Below are 26,481 nucleotides of genomic sequence, written 5' to 3'. Positions count from 1 at the left end.
AAGGTTCTAGGAACGTTCTGAAACCACTCAAGTCAGATCCCGTAAGTGGTTGCCTGGTAGGCTTACTTGCTCTCTGGCTTCTCTAAGTAACAGTTCTAGGCATGGGCAGTGAGACGTTCCCCTGTATTAGTCAGTAGACTTGCTTGACCTGTAACTAAGTCACCTCATTGATTAAATGGGGATAATAATAGTATTTACCTCGTAAGGTTGATATAAGGATTACATGTCTTAGAACAGTGCCGGGCACAGAGCCAGAGTTGAAGCAATAAATATTAGCTCTTATCACTGTTATTATCCCAAGTTCACCAAGAATCTTGATGTTTGTAATGGGCCCCAAATGGAAATCTGGTGAAATCCCAAAGATCTATCAAGCTCTTTTTACCAACTTCTTTCTAAAGTCCTCCTACAGATCCCCATTAAAAAAAAAAAAAAAAAAAGTTAGTCTATGAGCCTATTTTTGTGGGATAAAAGTACCTTAATTCTCCAACAATACTTGATAAATGAGTCATTCTGTGTTTATATACAGATTTAGACGCAGTCACATTAAAGATATTAAAAAAACAAAAGCCTAAACGACAGGTCTCTGGTTCCTGACAACACCCAGGAGAGCTGTTGTATCGAGTTTCCACTCTCCTCCATCTTCCTGCGCTCCTTGTAAAGACTAGTCCAAACTGGATTTAGTCTAAGCCCTAAAGGAAGGGATGGGAAGGGGACTCTATTGTCTGCCTGCTACACCCTTAAACTCATCTGAAATTCTGTCTTGTGTTTCCTTCTTGTCCTTTGCCCTTTTTTTTCCACTGCAGAAGGGCTTTAGGGAAATAAGAAGAATGCTGTGGTAACAGAGGGAATTAATTTGATCGTGCTCTGAAGAAAGAGCATGTTGCTTTCCCACTAAAATAGTTTCTCCACCCATCCGAGCAGGGCCAGGGATGTGGTACATTACACAAACCAGTCCCACTTGACCAGCTGTTTTTGGAGATCTCCAGCCCAGAGTTCGGCCTCTTTACACAGAAACATGTTGCCTTCCTCGAATCGATTCCTGTGAGACTGAAGAAAATCCCGTGTGGCCCAAGCATGATGTAACCGGGATGTGTGCTTCACAATTCAAGACACACCCTCGGAGTTCCTGGCATCTTTTTACCATAATAATTGCACAGCCACAGCCTTCCTTCCGTGACCCTGCAGGCCAGAGCTGCCTCGCCTTGGCTGCATTTCCTTGCGGGCCTGGACCAGGAGCTGCAGCTCTACTTCCTGCGGGGCCTGGGCTGGGGCTGGGCCGGGGACATTGCTGGGAGTCAGGCCTGCCTCTCGGGATGCTCAGGGTTCAGTATTCACATCTAGATGGAGCTTCTCCTGTGCCTCTTGTTTTTCTGATCATTTTTATGTTCCTGATCTGTGGTAGGGAAAGGGAATGGGACGCTGTCATTTGAAATCGCCTGTGACAGGACTTGGTTGCTTTAGTTGGAGCTTGATTGAAATTACCAAATTCAGATGTGTCATTACCAAATGCAGGTTTCATTACCACATACTTGTTGATATGTACTGATTTGAAAGTTAAAATCGATGGTGTTTACATTAACTTTTGATTCTAAAAAAAGCTTAAATGTAGTAACGATGGCCATGAATTTACTAATGATAGTCAGTTTTAATTCTTCCTTTAGCAGCACCCAGAGGTAATGTTAACAAATGGTAACATCAACAGGTCAGTCTTGGTTAGAAACCTCATTTGAACCCTAAATGCTGTAGGCTATGTGTGAGATCGTATGTTAACCTTACATACTCACACGGAGGGCAGGAAACTCTAGCCTTCAAGATGAGAAGTTACTAACTTTCCTTCATTGACTTCTTCGCCCACCGCAGTGGAAAGAAACCAACATTTCTTCAGTTTTTATGAAGTGCCACATTTTTTCGATAATGTCATTCAATTTATTCTTACAATAAGTCGATGGAGTTGGTATTATTGTGCTCATTTTAGAGAGGAGGAAAGTGATGCTTTCAGAGTTTAAAGTATCCAAAATCATACAGCCAAGATTTGAAGCTATGATGGACTAAATGTGTCTTACATTTTGTAATGAGGATGATTATACCTGGCTCCAAACCACCTTTTCTTAGGCCCCTTTCAGAATGACTTGATGATAGTTAAAAATTATACTGCACACTCTTGAGAGGAGTTATTTGGTGTACCTAGTACTCATATGTATGGTGTGTGTGTGTGTGTGTGTGTGTGTGTGTGTGTGTGTGTGTAAGTGACCCTCAAAGCTGGTATTGTTATTCCTCACCATATTGCAGTTCACTTTTCATGGTCTCACTATATCGCGGATTTTAAAATTGTATGTATCTAATTTTGTATTACAGATTTTTCACTATATTGCGGGATTTTGCGGTATATAGGTATTTTTATTGTTGGGCAGATAAAATATATTATGCTCACTTTGTTAAAGATGGCACTGCCCACATGAAAGCCCATCACCCAGGTGATTGCTTGGGATGGGCCTGATTATATTAATGTGTGTTGGGGGTGGGCTGTGGGCAGGCAGGATCCTTGTAGCCTGGGGCTTGGTTTTAGGGCTAAGCCTTTCCCACCTTTTTTGATGTGGGGTGGTATAATCCCATCATGCCTCAGATAAGTGACTTTGTATTAGAAACTTCCCTATTTTGTATATTGGATTAAAGGTTTTGATTTCTACACTATAAAATGGGGGCAGACTGGGAGCTTACTCTCTCTCTCGGTTCCTGAGATTATCATTAGAGCAGAGAGCAGAGAAAGGCCACATGGAGGAGAGGAAAGGCAGCCAAGACGGCAGAGTGTTAAAGGAGAAGCCAGTTTGTACAGAGAGGAGATGGAGTACAGAGGTGAATAAGTCTGGTGAGCTAGAAACCTTTGATTCTAGGAAACTCGGATAAAGTCAGTAGCTTTGTGAGCACTGAATGAGTGGGTTTCGGAGCCCAGTGTGTGTTTTTACTTGCTCTCCACATGCAAGCTAGGATTAAAGATGATGGCCCACCAATTTTTGGCTCTGTTGTTTCTTTACCGACTGTCCGAATCCAATGCGAACCTGCATGGGCCGGGCGGCTGTGATGGTGGCCATGGATACTGGCTTTACATTTATATATTTATTATTTTAATAATTTTTGTGGTAAAATAAGCATCTTCTAGCCTAAAAAATTGAAAACAATATAAAAAGAGTATGGGAAAGGTTAATAACAGTGTAGGAAAGGTTTAAAAGAGTGTGGGGAGGGTTTATAAAGCCTTAAAAATATATAATAATAAAATAAAATAAAAATAATAAAATAAATTTATAAAATAAAAAATATAAATAAATATAAGGTCACTACTTCGCAGATTTTCGCCTATCGCATGGGGGGGGGGGATGTCTGAAACCTAATCCCCACGATAGACGAGGGACCACTGTATTATAATAATAGCACCAAATCAAGGAATGAAGATAGAAGAACTAAAGCTCACGAGAGGGCCTCCTCTTTAACATTGAGGTTTTGACCTCTTCTATGTATCTCCATGATCTTTATGAAATTATTTCAGTTTAATAAAATATAATAATAAAAGGACAAAGCAATTGAGAATCTCTTTTAGACGTAAATAGGTCTCAGCAGAACATTGGAAGCCAGGATATGATTGAAGATCGACAAGCTATAACAGGGGAAACTGTCAATCAAACTGCCTTCAACATAGTGTAACAGTAGTACGCTTGAGAGATTTCCTCAGGACTTGGAAGTACCAGGCATCACAGAAGGCAGAGAAGATGGAGACAGCAGACTGAAAATTGTATATGATATATATGAAGTAGTTGGATCCTCTTTCTCACAGCTGGATAACAAATCTTCAACCCAGGTTGATGGCCAAAATGTATCTTTGGAGAACATGAATTAGGGAAATTTCAGACATGGAACCCAAACAAAGTAGAGGACAAGGGGATGCATTTGGCTAAAACGAGGGATTACGTCTTCCAAATGGCGAATCCGAAGACCCTTTTTCAGCCCCACTTTGAGAATGTAGCAACCAGATAAGAGATTGCAGAACTCTCTTCTGTAAATATCAATCCACCTTTGAGAGGGTATCTTTATGTATTGACATTGATCACTCTGCACGGTTCCCACCAGTGGACAAATGCTGTCCATGTATACAGTGCTTCTGATTATATTTTTAGAATAAAATATATTTTTAATTTAAATATGACTAAATACCAAAGATCGCCAGACTTTATTTATATCAAAGAGAAAACAAAATGAACAGAAAAAAAAGAGCCATGAATAATTAGAAGTAATACAAGATTTTTAAAAAAAACTTTAAGCCTGACCAGGCGGTGGCACAGTGGATAGAGCGTCAGACTGGGATGTGGAGGACCCAGGTTTGAGACCCCGAGGTCACCAGCTTGAGCGCGGGCTCATCTGGTTTGAGTAAAAAGCCCACCAGCTTGAACCCAAGGTCACTGGCTCCAGCAAGGGGTTACTTGGTCTGCTGGAGGCCCACGGTCAAGGCACATATGAGAAAGCAATCAATGAACAACTAAGGTGTTGCAACGCGCAATGAAAAACTAATGATTGATGCTTCTCATCTCTCTCCGTTCCTGTCTGTCTGTCCCTGCCTATCCCTCTCTCTGACTCACTCTCTGTCTCTGTAATAAATAAATAAACAAATTAAAAAAAAAAACAACTTTAAAACTGTAATTGGTATACTCAGAGAGTTAAAGATAAAATAAAAACCAGAATAGGTTGTGCTGAGTTAGAAATAGTCAAAGACAATGAAGAGCTCCTGGAAATTAAAAATATGAAAGCTGACAAATTCAGTTAAAGTGGTGGAAAATAATACAAAATGATATTATTTACTATTTTAAATTAATGTATGAACATTAAGTTGATTAAAACAAAAAACAGCCTGACCAGGCATGACACAGTGGATAGAGTGTTGCACTGGGATCTGAGGACCCGGTCTGAAACCCCAAGGTTGCTAGCTTGAGCGCAGGCTCATCTGGCTTGAGCTTGGGATCATCGATATGACCCCAGGGTCTCTGGCTTGAAGCCCAAGGTTGCTGCTTTGAGAAAGGGGTCACTGGCTTAGCCTGAGCTCCCCAGATAAGGCACAAATGAGAAAGCAATCAATGAGCAACTAAAGTGCCACAACAACAAGTTGATGCTTCTCATCTCTCTTCCTTCCTGTCTGTTCTTCCCTCCCTCTCTCTCTGTCTCTTCCTCTTGCTTAAAAAATAAATAAAAAATAAAAATAAAAAAATAAATCTTTTAGAATTGTGAAAATGTGTAAAATAAAGAATGAAAGTGGCAGGGTTGACTGGGGAGAGATAACAAAGATGAATAGTGAATCAGATTGTTTAAAAATCTGGCTTAGGATATTCAAGATACAGAACGGTGGAGTAAGAGATACGCAAAATCTGCACCTCCACAAAAGTAAATAGGACTTTGACAAAAACTATCAAAATCAACCTTTTCAAGACTCTGAAAATTAACTAAAGGCTTACCACAATCTGAGAAGTGTTTATTCAAAAAAAAACAAGCGAATTTTGGTAAGAACAACAATCTTTGTGGCATTTTAACTTTCCATAATCCTCCCCTCCCCTCCCCAGCTCTGCAGTAACCTTGAAAGCCAAATGTCTTGCAACTATGATAGCTTTCTAAGCCAGCAACATAGCAGCCACTGGCAGATAGGTTTGGAGCTTCCCAAAAGCCCAGTCCAAGAGAATTTTCACTATTGGACCTGACTGACAGCTTACTGAAAGTTATATTATATTTTCAGGGCTTCTCTTTATTTGACTTGACAAAGTTTGTTCTGTGTGTACAGTCTGGCCCACAGGGCATTTGCCAAAATTAATCAGTGGCAATTGCTTACCATCATGGCTACCTAAGAACCCATTACCAGGTAAGGCTAACAAGAGACTGGAAGTGACAATAGCAGCTAGTATTTGTTCTGCAGCAAGCCATTATAGAAGCACTGAGAGTGGCACCACCCAACTCCTTCCCTGGGAACCATACTCAACATTTCAACATTAAGATGCCATAGCTTTGCACTAGGTGTGAGCATCTGAGCTTTATGTTGATTTATTTTGTGCATCCATTAGCAAGCTGTGTCCTAAGGTACCAGAAAACCCTAGAGAGCTCATAAAGGTGTTACATTTAGTGTGAAACTGGATATGATTAAGTATTTCAATTGTGTTGACTGAAAGAAAGACATTGTTGTACATTGAATTCTGGGTCTTGAATGCTCAGATTTTTTTTCCATATAAATTAATGGTAATTGCTTCTTTGCTTTCGGCTATTTCAACTTACGAAAGGTTTCATGGGAATGGTCTACTTTTGGACAGCAGGGGGATCCTATATTCAAACTGCTGGAACAAAGACTGCCATTTGAAAGTATAAGGATGGAAAAATATATAACATGCAAACAATATCAAAAAAGAGCTTGACTGTATACTAACGTCAAGAAGAATAGACTTTAAGACAAAAATTATTACTAGAAACAAAAAGGGACATTTTTATAATGATAAAAGGTGAATCATCAGGAAGACATAACAATTATCAATATCTGTGCAGCATTCTCCTGGATAGACTATACATAAAGTAGACCACAAAATGAGCCTCAGTAAATTTAAAAGGATAAAACCATGCAAGCTTCTCTAATCACAAAGGAATAAAATCAATAACTGAAAGAAATTTGGGGAATTCTCAAATATTTGCAAATTAAACACTCACTCCTAAATAAGCAATAGATCTAAGAACAAAGCACAGGGGAAATTAGAAAAACTATAAGAAAATGAGGACAAAAATACAACATACCAAAATTTATGTGATGCAGCTAAAGCAGTGCTTAGAGGAAACTTTATAGCTTAAATGCCTATGTTAAAAAAGAATTTTACTGCATGTAAATTATACCTCTGATGTAAAATATACTGCTGATATTTCATATAAAAACAATTAGTGGCCCATATTCTTTGACTCCATAAATTTGCATGCTATCACATATGTGCAGTCACTAAATTCTCTCTGATTTTAGTATAATTTGGGAAAAATCACTAATTCTTTCAAACCACACATGAAGTTCATAGGAAAAAGACTCAACATGGTTTTAAAAATATATGAACGGATATTAAGCTTATATGTAATTATATGTGTGCTGAAGTATTCAGAGGAGAATACTGACATTTGCAACTTACTTGGAAATGCAACAACAAAAAATAAGAAAGGTTGATGGGATAAGGGATAAATGATTTAATAAATGATTAAAACAAGTATAATAAAATCAATAGTAGAATCTACTTGATAGGCTTATGGGTATTCACTATAAAATTCTTCCAACTTTGCTGTCTATTTAAAAATTTTCATAATAGCCCTAGTCGGATAGCTCAGTTGCTTAGAGCATCATCCTGAAGCACAGAGGTTGCCTGTTTGATCCCCAGTCAAGGCATATACAGGAGCAGCTCAGTGTTCCTGTCTCTCTTCCTTCCTTCCCCTCTCACTAAAATCAATAAAATTAAAAAAAATTTTTTTCATAATAAAATGAAAATGCTACTCTGACACTGAGATATTACTAGGTTAATATTCTATCAATCTGAAGAAATTATTGTTTTCTTTAAGGGCCTCGCTCTTTTAGTTTATATACTTTGGGAATCTGATGTATTATAGAAAATCATTTTTAAATAAACACCAGAGAGATGTTATAAAAGAGAACAGTGATTCTCTGTGGGGGAATAAGATCTTGTAGGCTCAAAGCCAAACTTTCTAGGAGAATCTTCCCAGGGTCTAGAATTATATTTCATTAGGGATTCAGATCCACTTCATTTCTGTCCCCAGTGTGTGTAGGAAAAGTTGTAAAGCAGCCCACGTGTAGATAAATGAATAAAGTTACACCTGCTCACAGCGGTTCATGCTTCTACCCAGTCATTATCCAGCACTATGTTATTGCTACAGATCTTCCTCCCCTATTTTGAAAAAACAGTTTGGATGCCATTAAACTCATTTCTTCTCTCCCCACATAATCTTTCAAAGCTGTTTGTACTGAGGCTTCAGTGTTCTATGGACAGTGATTTTCCAAGTGATGAAGCAGATTTTAATCAATGTCAGATCTAGATATGGACTGGGAGCTGGACCTCTGCCACGTTTCCCTCCAGCTCTTCTTAACACAATGACTTGGGAATTCCTTTGAGGATCGCTGGGTACACTTCAAGCCCCCCTGATCCTGTGGCCTCCTTCCAGCCACTGAGATCTTCCTGTCTGGTGCATTTCCGGCCCTTGTGTCCCTTGGCTTGGAGGGTTCAGCTCAACCTGGGGAAGGGACAGAAGACTTGAGGTTATCAAAAGCCTGTTGAATTATCTGCTGCAAGACTGACTGGCTTGTTTGCCTCCCTGGCTTTCTTCCTGGGCTTCAAAGCAGCTGAGAAAACAACCCTATTCTAAGTCTTGGACAAGCCGGAAAATCCCTGGCATGAAGAATTTCTGTCGCAGACACTTGGCACAGCTTGAGGAAAGGTTTGTTTAGCTTAGCAGTGGGTTTTATGAGCCCAGGCATCCAGTCAGAGTGAGATAATAGGGAACCTGGTGCAGAGTCAGTGGGTTTCTTCTCCTGCTTCTCAGCGGGACCCGTGCACGCAGATGGAAGTCTTAGAGGCATTCAGCAAGGACTGGACCACTGAACTCATCAACATACTCTTGCTGATCATGGGAGAGACTCAGACAGGGTTAAAAAAAAAAATCAGCAAGATAGGAAATTATGGATGGGTGCAAAGTCCTATTTCTGAACTCTCTACCTCAATTGCTTCCAGTTATTTTTAGCTGAATATATTACATAGTCTTTGGGCTCTACATCTTGCCATGGAGAGCCGGGAGAGAAAGCAAGCCAGACCGACCACCTGCCCCTGCAGGAAGAACTTCTGCTTACACTCTTCTGCTGCCAGCTCTTTTTACTCTGCCCTTCACCCCGGCCAGTGTGAGAGTCGGAGTGGTGGGAGGCAAGGAGAAGGAAATAGAAGGGAGGAAGGAATCGTTACCGGTGTTAAAGGAAGCCTGCCTGGCACAGGCATCAGAGAGGAGAAAGTGGAAGATGCGGTGCCAGCTTACTCTCAGCACATGGCTGCCTATCGTGCTGCTCCTGGGCCACAAAGGCAAAACTCACTTTTTCCTAAATGCGGGACTCCAGTGCCAGAACTCGTGCACGCTGCCAGGATGCTATAAAAGGAGCCTCCGGGGTAGCCTGAGCCCAAGGTTCCTGACATCTTTGTGCCGCCTGCTCCACCTTGGCCTTCCTGGCCACCCGTGGAGGAGAAGGGGTGGGCTGGGTTGGTCCAGATGAGGCTGACACCTATATTTTAGAAAAGGACACTGGCTTTTCCCTAGATTTAGAAGGTTGTCACCATCCTGGAGGAGGCCCTGAGGTTCCTATGGCCAGCACTTTCTGTTCTATGGCTCCTTTTCCACTTTCTGAGACTCTTGGAAGTATGATCAGGCCAGGAAAAACATGTGATGCTATAGTGAGTTGAAGCCGAAGACTTGATTTTAGGCCCGCCCAAACCGAGCAGCTTGGCGGGGATGCCCTGGGCAGCCTGCTCTTTTCTATGGCATCTTCTAACTCCCCAACTTTGGGAGGGGGGTGCCAGGTAAGTCCTCAAAGTGGTTATTAGTACTTTTAAAGATCACCAATTTGTGCATTTATCCACTCATTCATTTTTGTGTTTCATGGTGGAGTGTGGTTTACAGCACCATACGAGAGCTTGGTGGGACTAGAAACAGCAACAATGATGACGGTGGTCTCTGCCTTCAAATACATGGTAGTAAATTCAGTGGAGAAAGCCCTGCTGCTGTTAGAGAGGTACAAGTATGATGGAATTAGAGATTACCCTATGTTGTAGAAATTGGCATGTACTTTCCGGAAGAAGTGACATTTGTAAGGGGTTCCAACAGTAGATAGGATTTGGATATTTAGAAATGAAGGGCAGAAGGAAGTTGCAAATGTGGAAGTTTGTGAACAGCTGAGGCAACCTGCATGAGGGCCTGTCCAGTTCTCTTCTTTGTCTTCAATGGTGCAGTGTCTATCCTGCAGAAGGGAGGGTGCCCTATTTGCTATTATGTATCCTGCCTTAGTTGATTTATTATCTCAGGGAAGTGGATTGATCTGCACATGACATATCCGGGGCTACTGTCGTGCTGGTTAAAAGTACGGACTATAAAATCAGGCGGCCTGAATTGGAATCCTGGCTTCACTACTTCCAAGCTACCTACCTCAAAGGGTTGTTGTGAGGAATAATGTGTGTTGGCTGTTGTTGCTTTTGTCATCATCATCAATACTGTAGGACCCTGGAAGGCTCCCCCACCTACCCCAATCCTGTGGGATTTGCCACCATTTAGGACCCATTGAGCTCCTTTGAGAATCTTATATTAACGTACAAACACACCTGAGAGGCTAACATGGATAGGTTTAAATCAGCAATCACCTTAGAGTGAAAGAAAATCAGCTGACAACTTATTTGCTCAGAGCAAAACAGGTAACTGAAGGGAGGACCGTGAAAGGAGTCCTGTGAGGGCGCTACTGAGCTCCAAAGGCCCACTTCTTCCACATTGGATTTAGAGCAGGTCAGCCTCTGTGTTTTCACTTGTAAATTGGTAGGAGCCTTCACACGTGCAGTGTAGGGATAAAGTGAAGAACAGGAGGAAAATGCCCACCAATCATTTTAGGAGTTGCAGCCTGCAAATCATTGGCCTGGGCCCTATAGAAGGGAAGGGCAAGGGATCAAAGAAAATGCCCCTGGTCTTTGTAATCCCATTAAGAATTCAAAACATACATTTAAGAAACAAATTGAAGTTGAAACAGATGGAAATCTTTAAAAAGTGCCAATTCATACAATGCAAATTGAATCTTCCTGGCCCATAGTAGGTACTCAATAAATGTTTATTGTGTTGATGGATAGCTTGAATGAATGAATATGTACCCAAGAATGAGGGGCTCATAATAGAATGTTAAAGTCAAAAACAGCCCACAGCCTAAAGGGGTACCCATATTGTCTGTATATTGTCTGTCTTCTGCCACCAGGATGTCAGCTGCATGAGAGTGAGGACCTTGTCTCTCTTGCCTCCTCTGTGTCCCCTGCACCTGGAACAGTGTCTAGCACAAAAGAAAGTGCCCAGTGAATATCTGTAGATTAAAATAAGTACAAAAGCCTGGCCTGTGGTGGTTCAGGGGATAAACCACCAGCCTGGAATGCCCAGGTCGCCGGTTTGAAACCCTGGGCTTGCCTGGTCAAGGCACATATAACAAGCAAGCAATGAACAACTAACATGAAGCAAAATGAGTTGATACTTTTTGCATCATGCTCCCCTCTCTCTCCTGTCTCTGTAAAATCAATAAATAAAATATTTCAAAAAGTAAGTACACAGAAGGATTGGCGGATGGTACAAATAATGGAAATTACTTCCAGATGGCAGTGGGATTTGGGACCCAGCATCTAGTACATAGTAAACACAGTATTTAAAAACATTGAGGACCACTTTTCTTGCAATAATAGGTGAAGAAAGGAGAAAATATATTCATTAAGGTGTAATTAGAGTTGAGCTGATCTAATGTGAGGGAAACATTCAAGAAAAAACAATCTGGCTGTTTGCAGGAGGTGGAATTAATAGCTCACAATGCCATAGACCTGTCTGGGGGAGCGCTCAGCTCTCTGAGTCATGTATGTCTGCATCACTCTTGCCCCACATCGCATTTCCATGTATCCTCCTCAGAGGGTTCCAGAGCCACCTACACACACTGCACACAGGGCCCTAGAGTCTTTTTTTTTTTTTTTGTATTTTTCTGAAGCTGGAAACGGGGAGAGACAGTCAGACAGACTCCCGCATGCGCCCGACCGGGATCCACCCGGCACGCCCACCAGGGGGCGATGCTCTGCCCCTCCGGGGCGTCGCTCTGCCGCGACCAGAGCCACTCTAGCACCTGGGGCAGAGGCCAAGGAGCCATCCCCAGCGCCCTGGCCACCTTTGCTCCAATAGAGCCTCGGCTGCGGGAGGGGAAGAGAGAGACAGAGAGGAAGGAGAGGGGGAGGGGTGGAGAAGCAGATGGGCGCTTCTCCTGTGTGCCCTGGCCGGGAATCGAACCTGGGACTTCTGCACGCCAGGCCGACGCTCTACCACTGAGCCAACCGGCCAGGGCCTAGGGCCCTAGAGTCTTATTAAGCAGCCAGGGCCTCTTTGTAGAGCATCATCTATTGAAGAAGATAGAATGACACTTGGCAACAGCCCAAGTCAGACAATGATTAGAGCAGCGCAAATATATGGGGTGACAGAACATCTGAAAACAGAATGGCCCAAATTCTCTGCTAGGAAGGGTTGTTTGCTTTGGAAGAGGATGATGTATAGTTTGAAAGGTGTAAATGCACAGAGCACGGGACATTGATTCATGTCTGAAAGCGGAAAGAGTCTATGCGTATTCACAGAGAGACATGACAAGCGTCACTTCTTCTGAAATCTATTAGGCTAGAAAGCTGATTTACACTTCCTTTCTCTACTGTGTGACACCCCAGAATCTCCAGATCAGAAAAATCATATTAAAAACAATATGCACCTTCATGCCAGGCCTCTCACCATCATGTTTGCATTGAAGTGGTCATGGTGTGTGTGTGTGTGTGTGTGTGTGTGTGTGTGTGTGTGTGTGTGGTCATGGGTTCCCCTGGGTGTCTAACCACCTTGATGGTCTTGCAGTTGTTCTGTTTGTCAGTTTCCCTTTGGGAATTTAAGCTCCAATCCAAACGCATTGCACCCAGCATGGTTTGCTGAATGAGGAGCAGAACAGGACCATCATTTCCTTGTTTTAGATACTGTCTTCATATAACCTGAGCCCACACTAGATGTTTGTGACCCACATCTCACAACCAACTAGTATGGAATTGTAGTTCACTAACACTTCTGATCCATTTTCTGAATCTAAATCTCATCTCCTCATTCTGTAACCAATAGCTGGTTCTATGTTCTCAACAAAAAGGCCTTATATATATTTCAATAAAATTGCATTCTAAATGATTTGTAGGCTTTGTCCCAATATTGTAACCAAATTGAGATTTGTTTTGATATTATGATGTCTAATGCAAAATATTAACTCTCTATATTTTCCATCTTCTGTTACCATATTCAGCATTCCATCAATGGGTTTAATTTCATGACCCTCAGGTTCAAATGTCATCTTTTCAGTGAGGTCTTCTCTTACTGCTCTATTTAACTTTGATCCAATATACTTCCTATACTTCTCTGCCTTTTTTCCCCTCCATCATATAATCGTATATATGATTATATAGCCACCTAACATACCATATATTTTACTTACTTATTTTGTTTACTATCATTTTGCCTCCTTTAGAATATAAGCTCTATTAGGGTAGCAATTTTTGTCAGTTTTGCTCCCTGATGGAGCCCACATTTGTTGCATGAATGTGGTTGCATACATCAGTGTCCTTATCCAGGTCAGTAAGAATGTTGAACATGACAGAACCAAGGCTGCATTACAGTACATTCAGCTAGAAGTTGGGCCCCTCCCCAGATTGCTGTTAATCTACCAATCTGGAAGTTCTTTCCAAAAACAGGAACGAGGATTCATCTGACATAACTGATCACTTCCTTTTTCTAGCTGCACACAAATCGTCTTTTCGATGACCCATTTTAAACCTGGCTTGAGAAGGGCATGGTATTAATCAGTGGCCTGTCCAAACCCCTTGATTGCCTGGAAAGGAGAGCCTTCCAGATGTGAGGTCCCTCCAGGTGAGGTCCTCTGGGCTGGAGTTCTATGCTTGCTCACAAAGTGGACACGTGCTCTCCGGGAGAGTAAGCAGGCAGATGTTGGCGGCAGCACCCCTTAGCTAGAAGGCTTAGGCTCAGATGCCACTTGTTGAGTTGCATTGGAATATCACATCCTTTTTTTCACCTGAGTTTTAATTTTTCAGTTTATAAAATTAAGATGGTGATACAATTTTCAAAATTTTATTATTATTTATTTATACTCGTTTGGTTTCATGTTTAATTGCTTCATGCAGACAATAAAGTCTTGGATATGTTTCATTTATTTCTATTGCTCTTTGATCTAAAGGATTTTTATTTCTTTTATCCATTCCCTTTTTCTCATTCTTTCTAACATAGCTGTGGTTTAGGTCCTTGTCATCTCATCCCTGAATTATCACTATGGCCTCCTGACCAGCTTCATGACTCCCATCTCTTGCTTCTCAATCTTAGGGTCTTTATTCAGGCTAATTTCCTGGAACCCAGCTACTCAGAATGTGGTCCATGGATCACAGCATCAGCATCTCTCGGGAACTTGTTAGAAATGCAGACCTTCAGACCTAATCAAAACCTACTGAATCAGGATCTGCATGTCAACAAGACCCACCAGTGATTCATACAACATTCAAGTGTGAGAAGGTCTGTCCTCTCTTTTATCACACCGTTCCTGCCCCCAGTAAGGGGCATCCATAAACTTCACATTGAACCCTCCCCCAACTGTCTCTGTCAGAAATTTAATTTAAAGGTGAGATATTTTTTACACGAAGACGTAAATGCCCATTCTGTGGTCCTTGATCCTGAGAATGATGAGCAAGTCTATCTATGAAGATAACTTTTGAGCAATTGTGAAAATGATTGAGATTCGACTTGAGTTGAATCCTTTTGGTAAAAGCAAACAAAATTGGTTTTTTATGAGTGAAATTAAGGAGTACTTGGGGAGTATATATGATGAGTTTGTTGGAAATACTCTTGTTAGTTGGACACAGTAACAGGCATTTTATGTACTAAATTTAATCCTCACAATAATCTCATTTAGGTGGGTGGTATTATCCTCGTTTTACATATGAGGAAACTGAGACTCAAAAAAGTTTGGTGGTCCATAGCCACAGTATTGGTTAGAATTCAGGCTACACCACAGTCACACACATCCAGAATACAGTGGTTCAGACAAGTGGCTCTGTCCTGGGGTAGACAGGTGACCCCACATGGGAGGCATTGATACTTTGTGAGGTCACCCAGCTTCCTTCTCCTGTATTGCTGTGCTGTCCCCCAGAATGTCCGCATCTGTGTGGCTGAGTCTGGTTCCTGCCCTTGGGGAGGGGGAAAGGGAAAATGAAGAGCACACCCTTTTCTTATGAAAACGTAATCCAGGAGTTCTACCTGCCACTTATACTCACATTCTGTTAGTCAAAGCTTGCTCATATGGCATCCCTACTTGCAAAAGGGGCAGAGGAGTGTTAAAACTTGATAATTTATTTACTAAAAGGAAGAAAGGGGGATGGCTATTAGGAGGCAATTGCAAGCCTTGCTATAGGCACCCAGCCCCAGACTCCATGACTAAACCTGCGATCCCTCAGCACAGTGTCCCCCCATTCCTCATAGCTGACAGTCAGGGCGTGTTTGCTGAACTGAGATAGATTGAGATATTACATGTAAGCCTTTTGGTTATTTGAAATTATTTCTTCCTTCTTCCTTGCCTCCTTGATGGCAAGGACCCACAGGTTGAGAACCCACAGGTCGCGACCCACAGGTTGAGAACCGCTGCTTTAGGATAAATATTATAATAAAATAATCCACTAGTCCTTTGAAGTTCTGTAGAACCATATAAGATATGATACTGACCAAACGACCATTCCCTTTAACATAAGTTTCTTCTTAGGAGAATGCCATTGCTCAAAATATATTTGGTATTTTATGTTGGCCGGTCCATCAGTTAAGTCACGCAGCAGTTAATGCCTCATGACAACACCAGCTCTCAGAGGCATACAGTAATGAGCATGTATCTGACTGTGTTTGTGGGTTTCCTGGGGGTTGCTGTTTGAGATGGGCCTGGCTGGCCAAAGTTGCTCCGGGGATCTCTTGTCCTCCTCCTGAGAAAGCTGGTCAGCTTGGATTTGTTTGCTTGCTTGCTTTCTGACAGCAGCAGGAGCATAAGACAATACGTGGAGATACATTAGGCTTCTTGAGGCCTAGGTTGAGAATGGGAGTCATGTGGTAAAACCCACAGTCAAGGCCATGAGAAATATTCTACACCTTAACTAGTCACATGTTAAGGGATATGAATACAAAGCGAACTACCATGGTGTTACCCGGGGCACATCAGTATTTTGAATATTCGCAATGATGGTAAATCTTTATCTCTTAAGGGAGCTTTGAAATTTGCTTTAGTAAAATAGCTAAGTTTATGAATAAAATTAGGCCCGGTTTATCATTGGCAGAAGTCATTGTTTAAGCATGTGACGTAAAATAATGAAATTTCTTTCTAGAAAATTGGTTCAAGAATATGGCATTTGGGGGCAGGATAGCTGGAATAAATGTATAGCCTTCCAAGGTAATCAACTGATTGACAGAATAACACTCATCTGATTCTACAATATTTCTTAAAAAATAAACCTCATGGCTTGTAGTCATGTGGTATCAATCTGTCTTGAAGTGGGAAGGGGATTGAGAGGGGCTGGCTCTGGACCTCCCTCCACTGACCCTGGGGAAATGTGCTTTATGTGCAGATTCTCATCGCCAAGTCCCCTCTGGCTCCCTTCACCTCATTTGCCTACACCATCGAGAAGGAAGGCCTGGTTCTTCAAGGTAAGATCCTTGAATTAAGCTGTTTCTTTAAGCTGATCATGCCCAGTGCTGCTCGCTGCTGTTGGTAATCATTGCTATGCTCCTGATCAAAACTACTACTTTGGGACAGAATCAAAGGCCGAGAGGGATTGCCAGTGGTATCTATCCTGATGAGATGGCAGAGATTGGCAATTGTGGCAAGAAGTTGACAGAAGTTGGCGGTGGGGCTTAGAAAGAACTACAGAATTTTCTAACAGTGAGACAATCAAAGAATGAGGATCAAACCAAGCAGGCAAAGACCTGGCCCTGCACCCCCAGGCAGCGAGTCTCTGGCACTGAGTGGAGGACTCAGCACTGCCTCAGAGCCCTCCTGCTCAGCAGGCTAAGGGACCAGGTGGCCGGCAGCCCATGGGATACTCGGTATGGCTCCATGAACATTACTTCTCTGTCCTCCTTCTGGTTACTCCATTTTCTTTCCCCATGCTCAAGTCCTGACTGGGGGCCTTGCTGACCTACTACACCTTGTGACATGGGCCTGAGGCTCAGAAGGAGCCAGGTCCTAGCTCATGGTAAAGCAGCCTGGAGCTCACTGATGCAGGACAGCGGTTCACTCCCAAATGCTGCATTCCCTGGTTGGTGGGCACGGCCTCCAGTTGCAGGTCTGTCCTGAACATAATGAAGCCCACAGGGCCAGCTGTCCCAGACTGCTCGGTGAGTTAAGAAGTTTCCCCACAGAAATGCTTAGGATACACATCTGCCCCCACTGCCAGGCAGAAGGCCCTATGCACAGAGTTGCATAGGTGAACATGTAGCCTGAGGCACAGAGGACCATATTGTCCTGCTGTCCATGGGAGGACATCTGCCCTTTAGGATTTTGTGAGTTCAGTATTTTTCCCAGGTTTGTGAAACAGGGTGAGTTGTTAAAATCCCCCCCCCCTCAGGGAGACACATTGTACTGCAAAGATCTGGCGGGAATGTTGTGGGGCAGGCTGGAAAGTTCGTGCTTCAGACGGAGTCGCAGGCTGCAGCCTTCCCTTTCCTGCCCCTTCTGAAATGTCTGCTTCGTCATGGGCCCGGAAAGCCGGGTATTTGTTTGGGGCAGCTGAGCTCCACAGCAGGGACTCGAGTCCAGGGAAATTGGGGTAAGAACTACTGACCTTTGGCTCTTAGCCTTTGACTTATGCTATCCAAGTTCCTTGGTAAATATTTTTTTTACAATTGCAAATATTGTTTTCTGACAAAGGAGCGGAGATTTTAAGACCAGATTAAGCAAAGCAAACAGCAGGCCCCTTTGTTACATACTCTCTAAGGGTGTATAACTAATAAGCAATCAGAAGGCTCGAGTTTTATTTACCCAGTGCACAGTGTGGCTTTGGCTCTTCATCTTGAGAGCCTTGCTTAAAAGACTAGAAGTCTACTAAATAGCAAATTTAGATGAAGTTTTCAAGAAATTCTATGGAAGATTATAAGATGATTTTGGGGGGGGGGGGGTTGTATCAAGAGTTGACCACTAGGCATTTTGGTAAATAACATTTCTAAGCCGGGTCTAATTTGGACAACTTTTAGGATCGTATCTGTGGAAACACGATTCACAGGGTTGCTTCTCTCTCTCTCATGATCATTGCTAAAATCATGGTTTTGACAGGAAGGAAGAAGTGGTTAAGAGATAGAGACTGGAATTACAATCCATTTGGAGACGTTTAAAAACTACAAAGAAAGACTATTAGAAAAAGTTGGAAAACAGGGGAGAACGTGGGTTACTAAAGACGCTGACCTGGAGCTGTGTGTCCAGGAAAGGGAAGAATGTCGGGAAAGAGTCTGATGATACAAGAACCCCAAGAAATAAATGAAAATATCTGGGAGGCTGCAGCGCCTCACCTGGTGGCTTTGGAAGCTGTTTTTTCCTTCCCCTGCCCTCAAGCTGTGCCTCTGTCTCCCGTTTCCCCAGACAAACCCTTTGCTCCCTCAGCATCAGCTGCCGCTGGATACAAACCTCTGGGCAGGCCCTCCCCTCCAGCTGTGTGCTCCTGAGCCTTTGGGAAAACCAAAAGCAGCTGTGATCCTCAGGAAAAAAAGACGCCCTCTCCTTCATTGGAGAGAACCCACCCCCTTGGGTTTCCACTCCAGCTCTGGTGTGATCCTGAGAAACTCTGGCACATTCATTTTGTCAGCTTGAAAATGATAATGACTTCGATTTAGTGCTTTGCGAATTGTAACAACCCATTATTGGGTGATCAAGTGAAAGAGATGAGTTACAATCAGCCTATTGTATTGTTTAATGAAATTTTTGTTGTGTGATTTTGTACGCACGTGTGTGCGTGTGTGTGTGCACGCGCGCGCATGCACGTTATGAATTCGGGATTGGAGGTGGCAATGCAGATGTTTTTCTTACTTGGATGGTAATCTCTGGCCTGGGTGACCTCCAAAGGCCTTCCCAACTTCAGCAGCATCTCGTTTCCTAGGAGATGGTATATTACCGGTTCACCTAGCCCAACAGAGCTATATAGCCTTGAGATCTCCACTCACTGGAACATAAAAGCTTATTTTTACCCCCTTCTTACTAGACGACTGAGCTAAAAGAAAAAACAACAACAAAAACCACGTGCACATTTCCCCAGGTTTAAAGCAAAGAAACCTTTGATCCCTGGGTGGTAACCTTGGAAAGGTACCAGCAATCGCAGCCAGCAAGCGTTCCTTGTGTGAGGGGTTGCCCTGGCAGGACAGCCCCGAGTGGGCATGGAGGTTGGGACCCAGAGCTGGAGGGGGCGCAGCAGCCCCTTCATGCGTGAGAGACACAGGGACCATGAGGGGACGCTCCTGTGAGGGCAGCTCCTGTGGCACCAACTGAAAGAGGAAGTGCCCCCCACCCTCAGTCTGTGATGGAGCCAGCCTGGAGCCATGGGAAAGAGTACCCAAACAGGCTACTTTTGGGGGGCTGGGGAGCTTTTAATGAATGTGGGAATGGTCCCTTGGTGCCTTTTACACCCTTAGCAAGCCCCCAGATTCCCGCTGGCCCATTAGGAGGATGTGTAATACCTGCAGAGCGCCGCAGTGCACGCGCAGAGGGGAGGCATCTACAGCGGGGCCAAACCTTGGTGCACGGCTCCGGCTCCGGCTCCGGCTCCGCAGGCTGGCCGCACCCCTCGCCGGTTCTCAAGGATTAGGATGCTGGGAACAGCCAGCAACTGGGGGCTGATGCCCTTCCCGCGCCTTTGTTCCCTGGGAGGGGAGGGACAATGCAACGGAGGCTGAGGGGCTTGCTCAGACGTTTCTCAGGCTGCTTTTGAAACACTTGAAGGAGCTGGTCCCTGCTATTGTTGTAGTAAAATAGAGAGCGGAACTATTCTCCTTTTGCGGAAAAAAAAGGAAAAGTAAAAGAAAGAAACCTCCCCCCTCCCAGCATCTTCAGGAGGCCCCGGGCTCGGGCCATTACCATGGTAATGCCGCTGTTTGCGTTGTCTTTGTCTGTCCGGCTTGTCAGGGATGCTGGCCTCTCCTGGTTGGGCCCAGGACCCTGGAAATACTTAGGCCCCAAAGGAGACGGAGCTCACAGCCACCAGCTTCTCCTGGTTTGACTCTGAGAGGGGCCCGGTCCCAGCAGGGGGCAAGATCGGCTTTTCTGTGCAACTTAAGTGGGAAAGGTGAAGAGGGCGAAGGTGCTGTTTATCCATTTTTTCTTCCGTTTGCCCTGAGCGCCCCCGCACCGCCGAGTGGAAAAGCTCAGAGGTTTGGCTAGCCCAGAGTTAGGCTCAGGTGTGGGACTGAGTGGAGAGGGCAGAGCAAGGATCGGCTTTGGGATCTGGCTTCCAAGGGCCCGCAGAACCGCGCGGCTGCGGAGGAGAGGGAGACGCTGCGGTCTCCACCGTGGCTCTCCTCTGCTCCGGCCTCGTCCTCTGTTTCCCCAGGAAGCCCCAAATGTTGTGCCACCCAGAGCACGGCTGGGAGCCCTGGGCCTGTGTGAAGGCTAGGAGTAAAGATTCTGTGATTACAAGCAGGCAGGCTGTGTGGCTGATGCTGTGGGGAGCTTCAGGAAACTTGGGCCTGGCTTTCACGGGCTCAGAGCAAGAGGCCTGTGGGGCCCGAAGGAGGGGCCGGCCAGGGAGAGTGAGGAGGGTGACTGAGGGGCTCTCCCTCCTTCACCCTGCTCTGCTGCACTCTCCTTTCCCTCAGGGGTCCGGGAGGTTGGAAAAACAAAAGGCAGACTCTTTTGAACAGGATAGAAGATAATGGCTTAGCTTCTCAGTAGGACAGAATTGTTTGTTTGTTTGTTTGTTTGGTCAGAATCAGGTACAACAGGTGGAATTCCAGTTCTGGTGCTGTCCTCCACTAGTGCAGGTCCGAATAAGCCGCATCAACCTTGGGAAGGAGACGGGGAACCTAAGGAGAGCCCCGGGCCCCGGAGATGGATCCAGAGAAGGTGCTGGAAGCAGAGCCTGTTTCCTGTTTTTCTAACGACCTAGTGTAGGGGCTTAAAAGAAACCCGAAAACAAAGCAGTAAAACAATGATTTTTTTTTTTTAACAGCTGGAAAGCTATGTGCCTCATCTTTCTTGTAAAATTGAGCGGTTGTTTGATCGCCTTTTAAGCATATTGGGAGAGACATTAATCTCCTCTATTTGTTCCCTTGTCACAAAGTTGGGTTAGATTCTTCCACTCCATTTTCTTAGTCACTGAGCCAACTGGATGATTTATTGAAGAAGTCTTTCCCCCCCCCAAATACCACCATCTGAGTTCATCGGATTTCAGCCTGAATCAGTAACCCATCTAAATGTTTTCTGCCTGGTGGACTCAAAGTGACCCAGAAAATTCTCAATCTATTTCCATCCAGGTATGGAGGTGTCTGCTTGGTAAATATCACCCACACGCCACCTGGCACAGCCTGGCATTCTTGTGGGAGCCTGGGCAGAGAGCCCTAGGATTCAATGGAGCAGAGAGAGTGAACTTCTTTCCCAGAGGTCACAGAAAAGAGGGCAGAACAGGCCTGTAACACTGTCCCCGGGCTGCTGGCTGCCAGTGCAGCCTCGGAAAGCTCATCCAGGCCCCAGCACTGTCCTGTGCGGTTTCCACCTGCTTCTGGGTGAGGAGATTCCCAGAGATCACAGAAAAGAGGGCAGAACAGGCCTGTAACACTGTCCCCAGGCTGCTGGCTGCCAGTGCAGCCTCGGAAAGCTCATCCAGGCCCCAGCACTGTCCTGTGCAGTTTCCACCTGCGTCTGGGTGAGGAGCTTCCCGGAGAAAATGAGGAAGGAAGGACTCCCGTCTGCCCAGTTCTCTTCTTCTCTTTTAACATTCACTTCACATTCCCTCCCTCCATGACATCCTCCCACCCTGGCCCTCAGCTTTGTTCACTTTTCTTACTCTGACTATTATCCTCCAAGAGAGATTTGTTTTGAGTGCTTTCCTAATCGGCATAAATGATTTATTGCATACATCATTCCATAACTTGCTTTTGTCACTTAATATTATGTTTTTGCAGTATATCCACATTGGTGCACTAGACCATGTTCTTTCACTTTAATTGAGACATTCATAGTCATTGTTTGAATATACCACATGTTACAATTCATTCTTTTATTGATGGAAATTTCAATTGTTTATTAATTTAATGAATTCTGTTGCAAATGTTTCTTGGTATACAGATGTGAGGCTTCCTCTGGGTAAATATCAGAAAATAGAATGGCTGGTCAGAGAGTATGTGATTGTTAATCTGGATGGCCAGGAGTACAGATGAATTTGGGGAATTCTACTACCAGGAGAGAGGGTGCTGCATATTCAGTGAAACAGCCCTTTTAGAGGAGGCCAGTTGTAGAGATGAGATCCCATGGTGCAATAGTACAGACCCTAGGTCTGGGCTCATTTCATAATGTTGAAATGCAACATAAATATTTTGTGTTAAAAATGCTGTCACGATCTTCTTTAGTAGAGGCTAGAGCAGAGAGAAGTAGGATATCACAGTCAGTGATGATGCCCCAAACCAGCACCCAAAAATCCTGCCCCCCCAAATAGAATGTATCTCAAGCAGAAACTTTAGTATGTGTCTTGCTATTATGCACGATGCAAAAAAGATATTTGGATGACAGCTACTAGTAGTGCTTATAGCACAAGGTAGGGTATGAATTTGGGCCCAAAGTCATAAACTAATCACATTTTTCCCCAAAAATGTTTTTTTTTTTCTATCTCCACAGTTTTTTAAAACATGGAACAAGAAGTTTGTTGGAATAGGGTTATAGAGAAAAACTCTATTCCAGGGTCTGGGCTACAGTTAGTCTGAATCCACACTCCTCTTTTAGAACTTGGAAGCCATTTGGCCATCTTTGCAGAGTTAACAATTTGCATTTGTGAAAATGCCCAGGTAGGAACACCAAAAGATGTTAAATCAATCCAGGTTGTTGATTTTCTTTGAAAACCTCTTCTAGCCCTGGCTGGTTGGCTCAGTGGTAAAGCATCACCCTGGTGTGTTGAAGTCCTGGGTTGGATTCCTGGCCAGGGCACACAGGAGAAGCGTCCATCTGCTTCTCCACCCCTCCCCCTCTCCTTCCTCTCTGTCTCTCTCTTCCCCTCCCGCAGCCAAGGCTCCATTGGAGCAAAGATGGCCCCGGGCACTGAGGATGGCTCCATGGCCTCCACCTCAGTTGCTAGAATGGCTCCAGTTGCAACAGAGCAATGCCCCCAATGGGCAGAGCATCGCCCCCTGGTGGGCATGCCAGGTGCATCCCAGTCGGGCGCATGCTAGAGTCTGTCTCTCTGCTTCCAGCTTCTCACTTCAGAAAAATACTAAAAAAGAAAAAAGAATACCACTTCCAGAAGGACGTGGTGTTCCTTCTGGAATATGACTTAAGCTTTACTATGACTTAAGTTTTATTTCAGTGAGCTCAGTTCAGCAGGTATTGGTTGAGCAGCTATTATTTACACACCATGGTGCTCAGGGGATATATGCTGGGGGAAAAAATGGTTCCTTCCTTGTAGTAGCTCTGAATCTACTTATTTCAAAACAAAATAAGTTTAATCAAAGCCAAACTGTGACACATCTTACTGAGGTTCAACATGGAATATGGAAGGGTAGAGGAGATAGACTCATTCCAGCTAGGATGGATGACTGAGGAAGGCTCCCAAGACTACGTGTGATTTCACCTGGATGTCAGCTCCTGAATGCTGATGCAAATGGCATTCCATTGCCTCTTGACAGAGGCCAGTTTCTTTGGCCGTGTGAGGACAGATTTGGGGACGCTGGGGAATGCCGATTAGTGCCATGTGGCTAATGAATCATGCTGACTGATGTGTTCTAAATGGATTGATTTGACAATGAAGGGAACATTGAGAGTCAAGAGTTCAGGTCCTGAATTGCACCATGAAATATAAATCACGTAGTCTCAGTACTTCATTTGTTTTTGGTCAATTAAAATGTGCTCATGATGAGAATCCAAGTCACCTTGACTAGAAAGTGCTTTACAGACCTGAAGGATAACAGAAATGCTTAACATCACCACCAGGACAGGCTCATGCAACCTCGGGTCATTCACAGTACACACGGAATCCGAACACCCATCGCACACTCCTCCCCAGCCGTGCGAAGCTTTTATTCTCTCAAACGGGCCATGAGAACTGGCAGACAGTGCACCGCACTCTCAGAAACTGACAAATAGAGGAGCTTTTGAAAAATCCTCCTATCTACCTACTGGGGCGTCTGTTTTTTTTTCTGCAACAAATGTCACCACAGAACTAAGAGCTTACATTGCACACACAGCTCTTTCTCTCTTTTGACATCTCCCCAGCTAGACTGCTTGAGAACCTGGCCTTCCGTGTCCAGATGTTTACTGAATTCTGAAGGCCCCCCCAAAGGGCCCAAGTTCTTTTGTTGCTCTCCAAATCATTTCCCACAGAGACTGACCAATGTCCTGAAGGAGCCCTTCAATAGGGAGAATAAATGGAGGCAGATGAAGACATGACCCCCTGAGGCTCACCCACGTCCACGCTAACAAAGGCTCTGAGGCACAACCTTGTAAGGAGCACTTTGGTCAGCAGCGTCCCTTCGAGAGGCCGAGTCTCCCCCACAGGGCTGCTTTCAATGGCTACCATCCTAGTGGAAGTCCTGGGCATTTGTTAAGGGCTGGGCTAGGCTAGAGGTAGGACAAAACATCTAAATCATGGTCCCTTGCCTTTGTGAGGACTTCCTGGCTACAGATGGCAGCTGGCTTTCTCAGGGGAAACCTGGGGTTAGAGGAGGAAGCTGAAGAGGGGCTCTGGTTTCTCCGGATGACCTCTTCCCACCCAGCCCACAAAGACGCCCCTCTGTCTGAAGCTATCGGCAGCCACGCCTGGGCTGCGGGGCCCTAACCCACACCTCCGCTGCGTCAGCTGTGTAATAGACAGGTGTGTGTGTCAGTGGAGCACTGCTGGAGGGAAAGCTTCTCTTCCACTGCTAGGGAGCTAATGCTTTTCATGATGTATTTTTTTGTTTTTGTTTTGTTTTCACACTTTTTTTCTCTCCCTCCTCCCCCCCCTTTAGGCCAACAAAGGCCATAGGGACACTATGACCTTTGTCTAGAGCCGATGAGAGCGTGATTTCTGAAATGAAACAGGACCGTGCTGCTTGGAAGAAGGAAACGGAAGCCAACCTAACAGGGATTAATTAGTTGATTGCTGTTGAGGTGGTAACAGATTTGCCCTCGTACCATTGAGCCAGCCATCTCAGACCTAGCAGGGAAGGTGAAGATGAAGTCTTTGTTCAGGTCTCTAGGCGCGGGACTGGAGCCTTGGCCGCCATGGGATGTCAACAGCCTTAATAATAATTTGCGCTTAGATAGCACCTTTCAACCCAGCACCTCAAAGCGGTTTAACCACATTAATTAATTAAAGCCCACAATCCTCCTGGGGAGAGGAGGAGGATGACTAACAGGATTTGTAATTACAGCAGGGAACATTTCCGAATAAAGTATTGTTCACCAAATAAAAAGAGGAGGTGTATAAGAATTGGGGTCTCCAAAGAGTAACTGATTCAGAAATGAAATCATGGAAAGATGGGGGAAGCTGGGGGTGGGCATGGGCGTGGGGGTCTGCTCTTGTGTCAGGGGGAGGTCAACGGGCTCAGAATTCACTGACAGGTTGGGATCCAACTGTGAAGCGGAACATGTATGGTATTAGTGGCATTTGGAAGGTCATTAGTGGCACAACTATTGTGGTGTAAATTTAAGTTTCACTAGTATATTGTGTATAGCCCTGCATAACAAAGAGTGAGATTCTTGCAGTATTTAATAAAGGATGAAATGATTTCTTTAGATTTAAAGCCCAAAGCTGGGCCAGTCAATTAGCAAATAAATCAATTGTTGACCCATAGGATAATTTAGTCGTTTCCAGCACAACACCCAGCCTGCCCCCTCCTACAGCCATAAGGCTTCCCATTAAAGCTTCAAGAAAGGTTCAGTGCAAGGCCTGGGGGCTTCAGCCCTTTCAAAGCCAGGCACCAAAATCTTCCCAGCCTTTGGCATTGGGACTTCTCTTGTTCAATTTAGTGACCCTAAGCTGTCCTCTGTATGGTCACTTTGCACTTGATCTCTGTACAGAGGTTTTTAAATGTCCTGTAGTCTAGAATCAAGTCTTATCCTATCTCGTGTCTCCTATTGGTGCCCAACAGAGTACTGTGCACAAGGTAGGTACAGATTGGTCAAGAGTGGTTAAATGGGTCTTGGCTGGGTAGTTCAGTTGGTTAGAGTGTCATCCTAGTATGCCAGTGTTGCGGTTTGATCCCTGGTCAGGGCACATATAAAAAGCAACCACTGAATGCATAAGTGGAACAACACATTGATATCTCTCTCTCTCTCTCTTCATATCTCTCCCATTCCTCTTTCTGTAAAATCAATCGATAAGTAAAAACAAAAAATTTTTAAAAAGGAATAGTTGAATGACTAAGTCCTTTTACAACTCAATA

The 26,481-nt window shown here is 44.2% G+C and overlaps 1 protein-coding gene across 5 annotated transcripts in view; it reads left to right on the top strand.

The window, feature by feature from the left end:
- Nucleotides 1-26,481, top strand: part of RAD51B (RAD51 paralog B) — a 603,012-nt gene that overhangs the window by 552,733 nt on the left and 23,798 nt on the right. For 4 of the 5 annotated variants that reach the window (XM_066388051.1, XM_066388050.1, XM_066388048.1 and 1 more), the window contains 2 exons: nt 16,500-16,578; nt 25,063-26,408. In XM_066388051.1, coding sequence (XP_066244148.1) covers nt 16,500-16,578; nt 25,063-25,079 — 96 coding nt within the window. In that variant the 3' untranslated portion in view covers nt 25,080-26,408. Of the gene's footprint in view, nt 1-16,499; nt 16,579-25,062; nt 26,409-26,481 lie in introns of those variants that run through there. The other variant, XM_066388052.1, reaches the window with a different exon arrangement.

This window comes from Saccopteryx leptura, chromosome 6 (genome assembly GCF_036850995.1).
Source record: "Saccopteryx leptura isolate mSacLep1 chromosome 6, mSacLep1_pri_phased_curated, whole genome shotgun sequence".
Taxonomy (NCBI): Eukaryota; Metazoa; Chordata; class Mammalia; order Chiroptera; family Emballonuridae; genus Saccopteryx; species Saccopteryx leptura.
The sequence above is the reverse complement of the archived record's forward strand: the minus strand, read 5'-3'. Positions and strand labels throughout refer to the sequence as shown.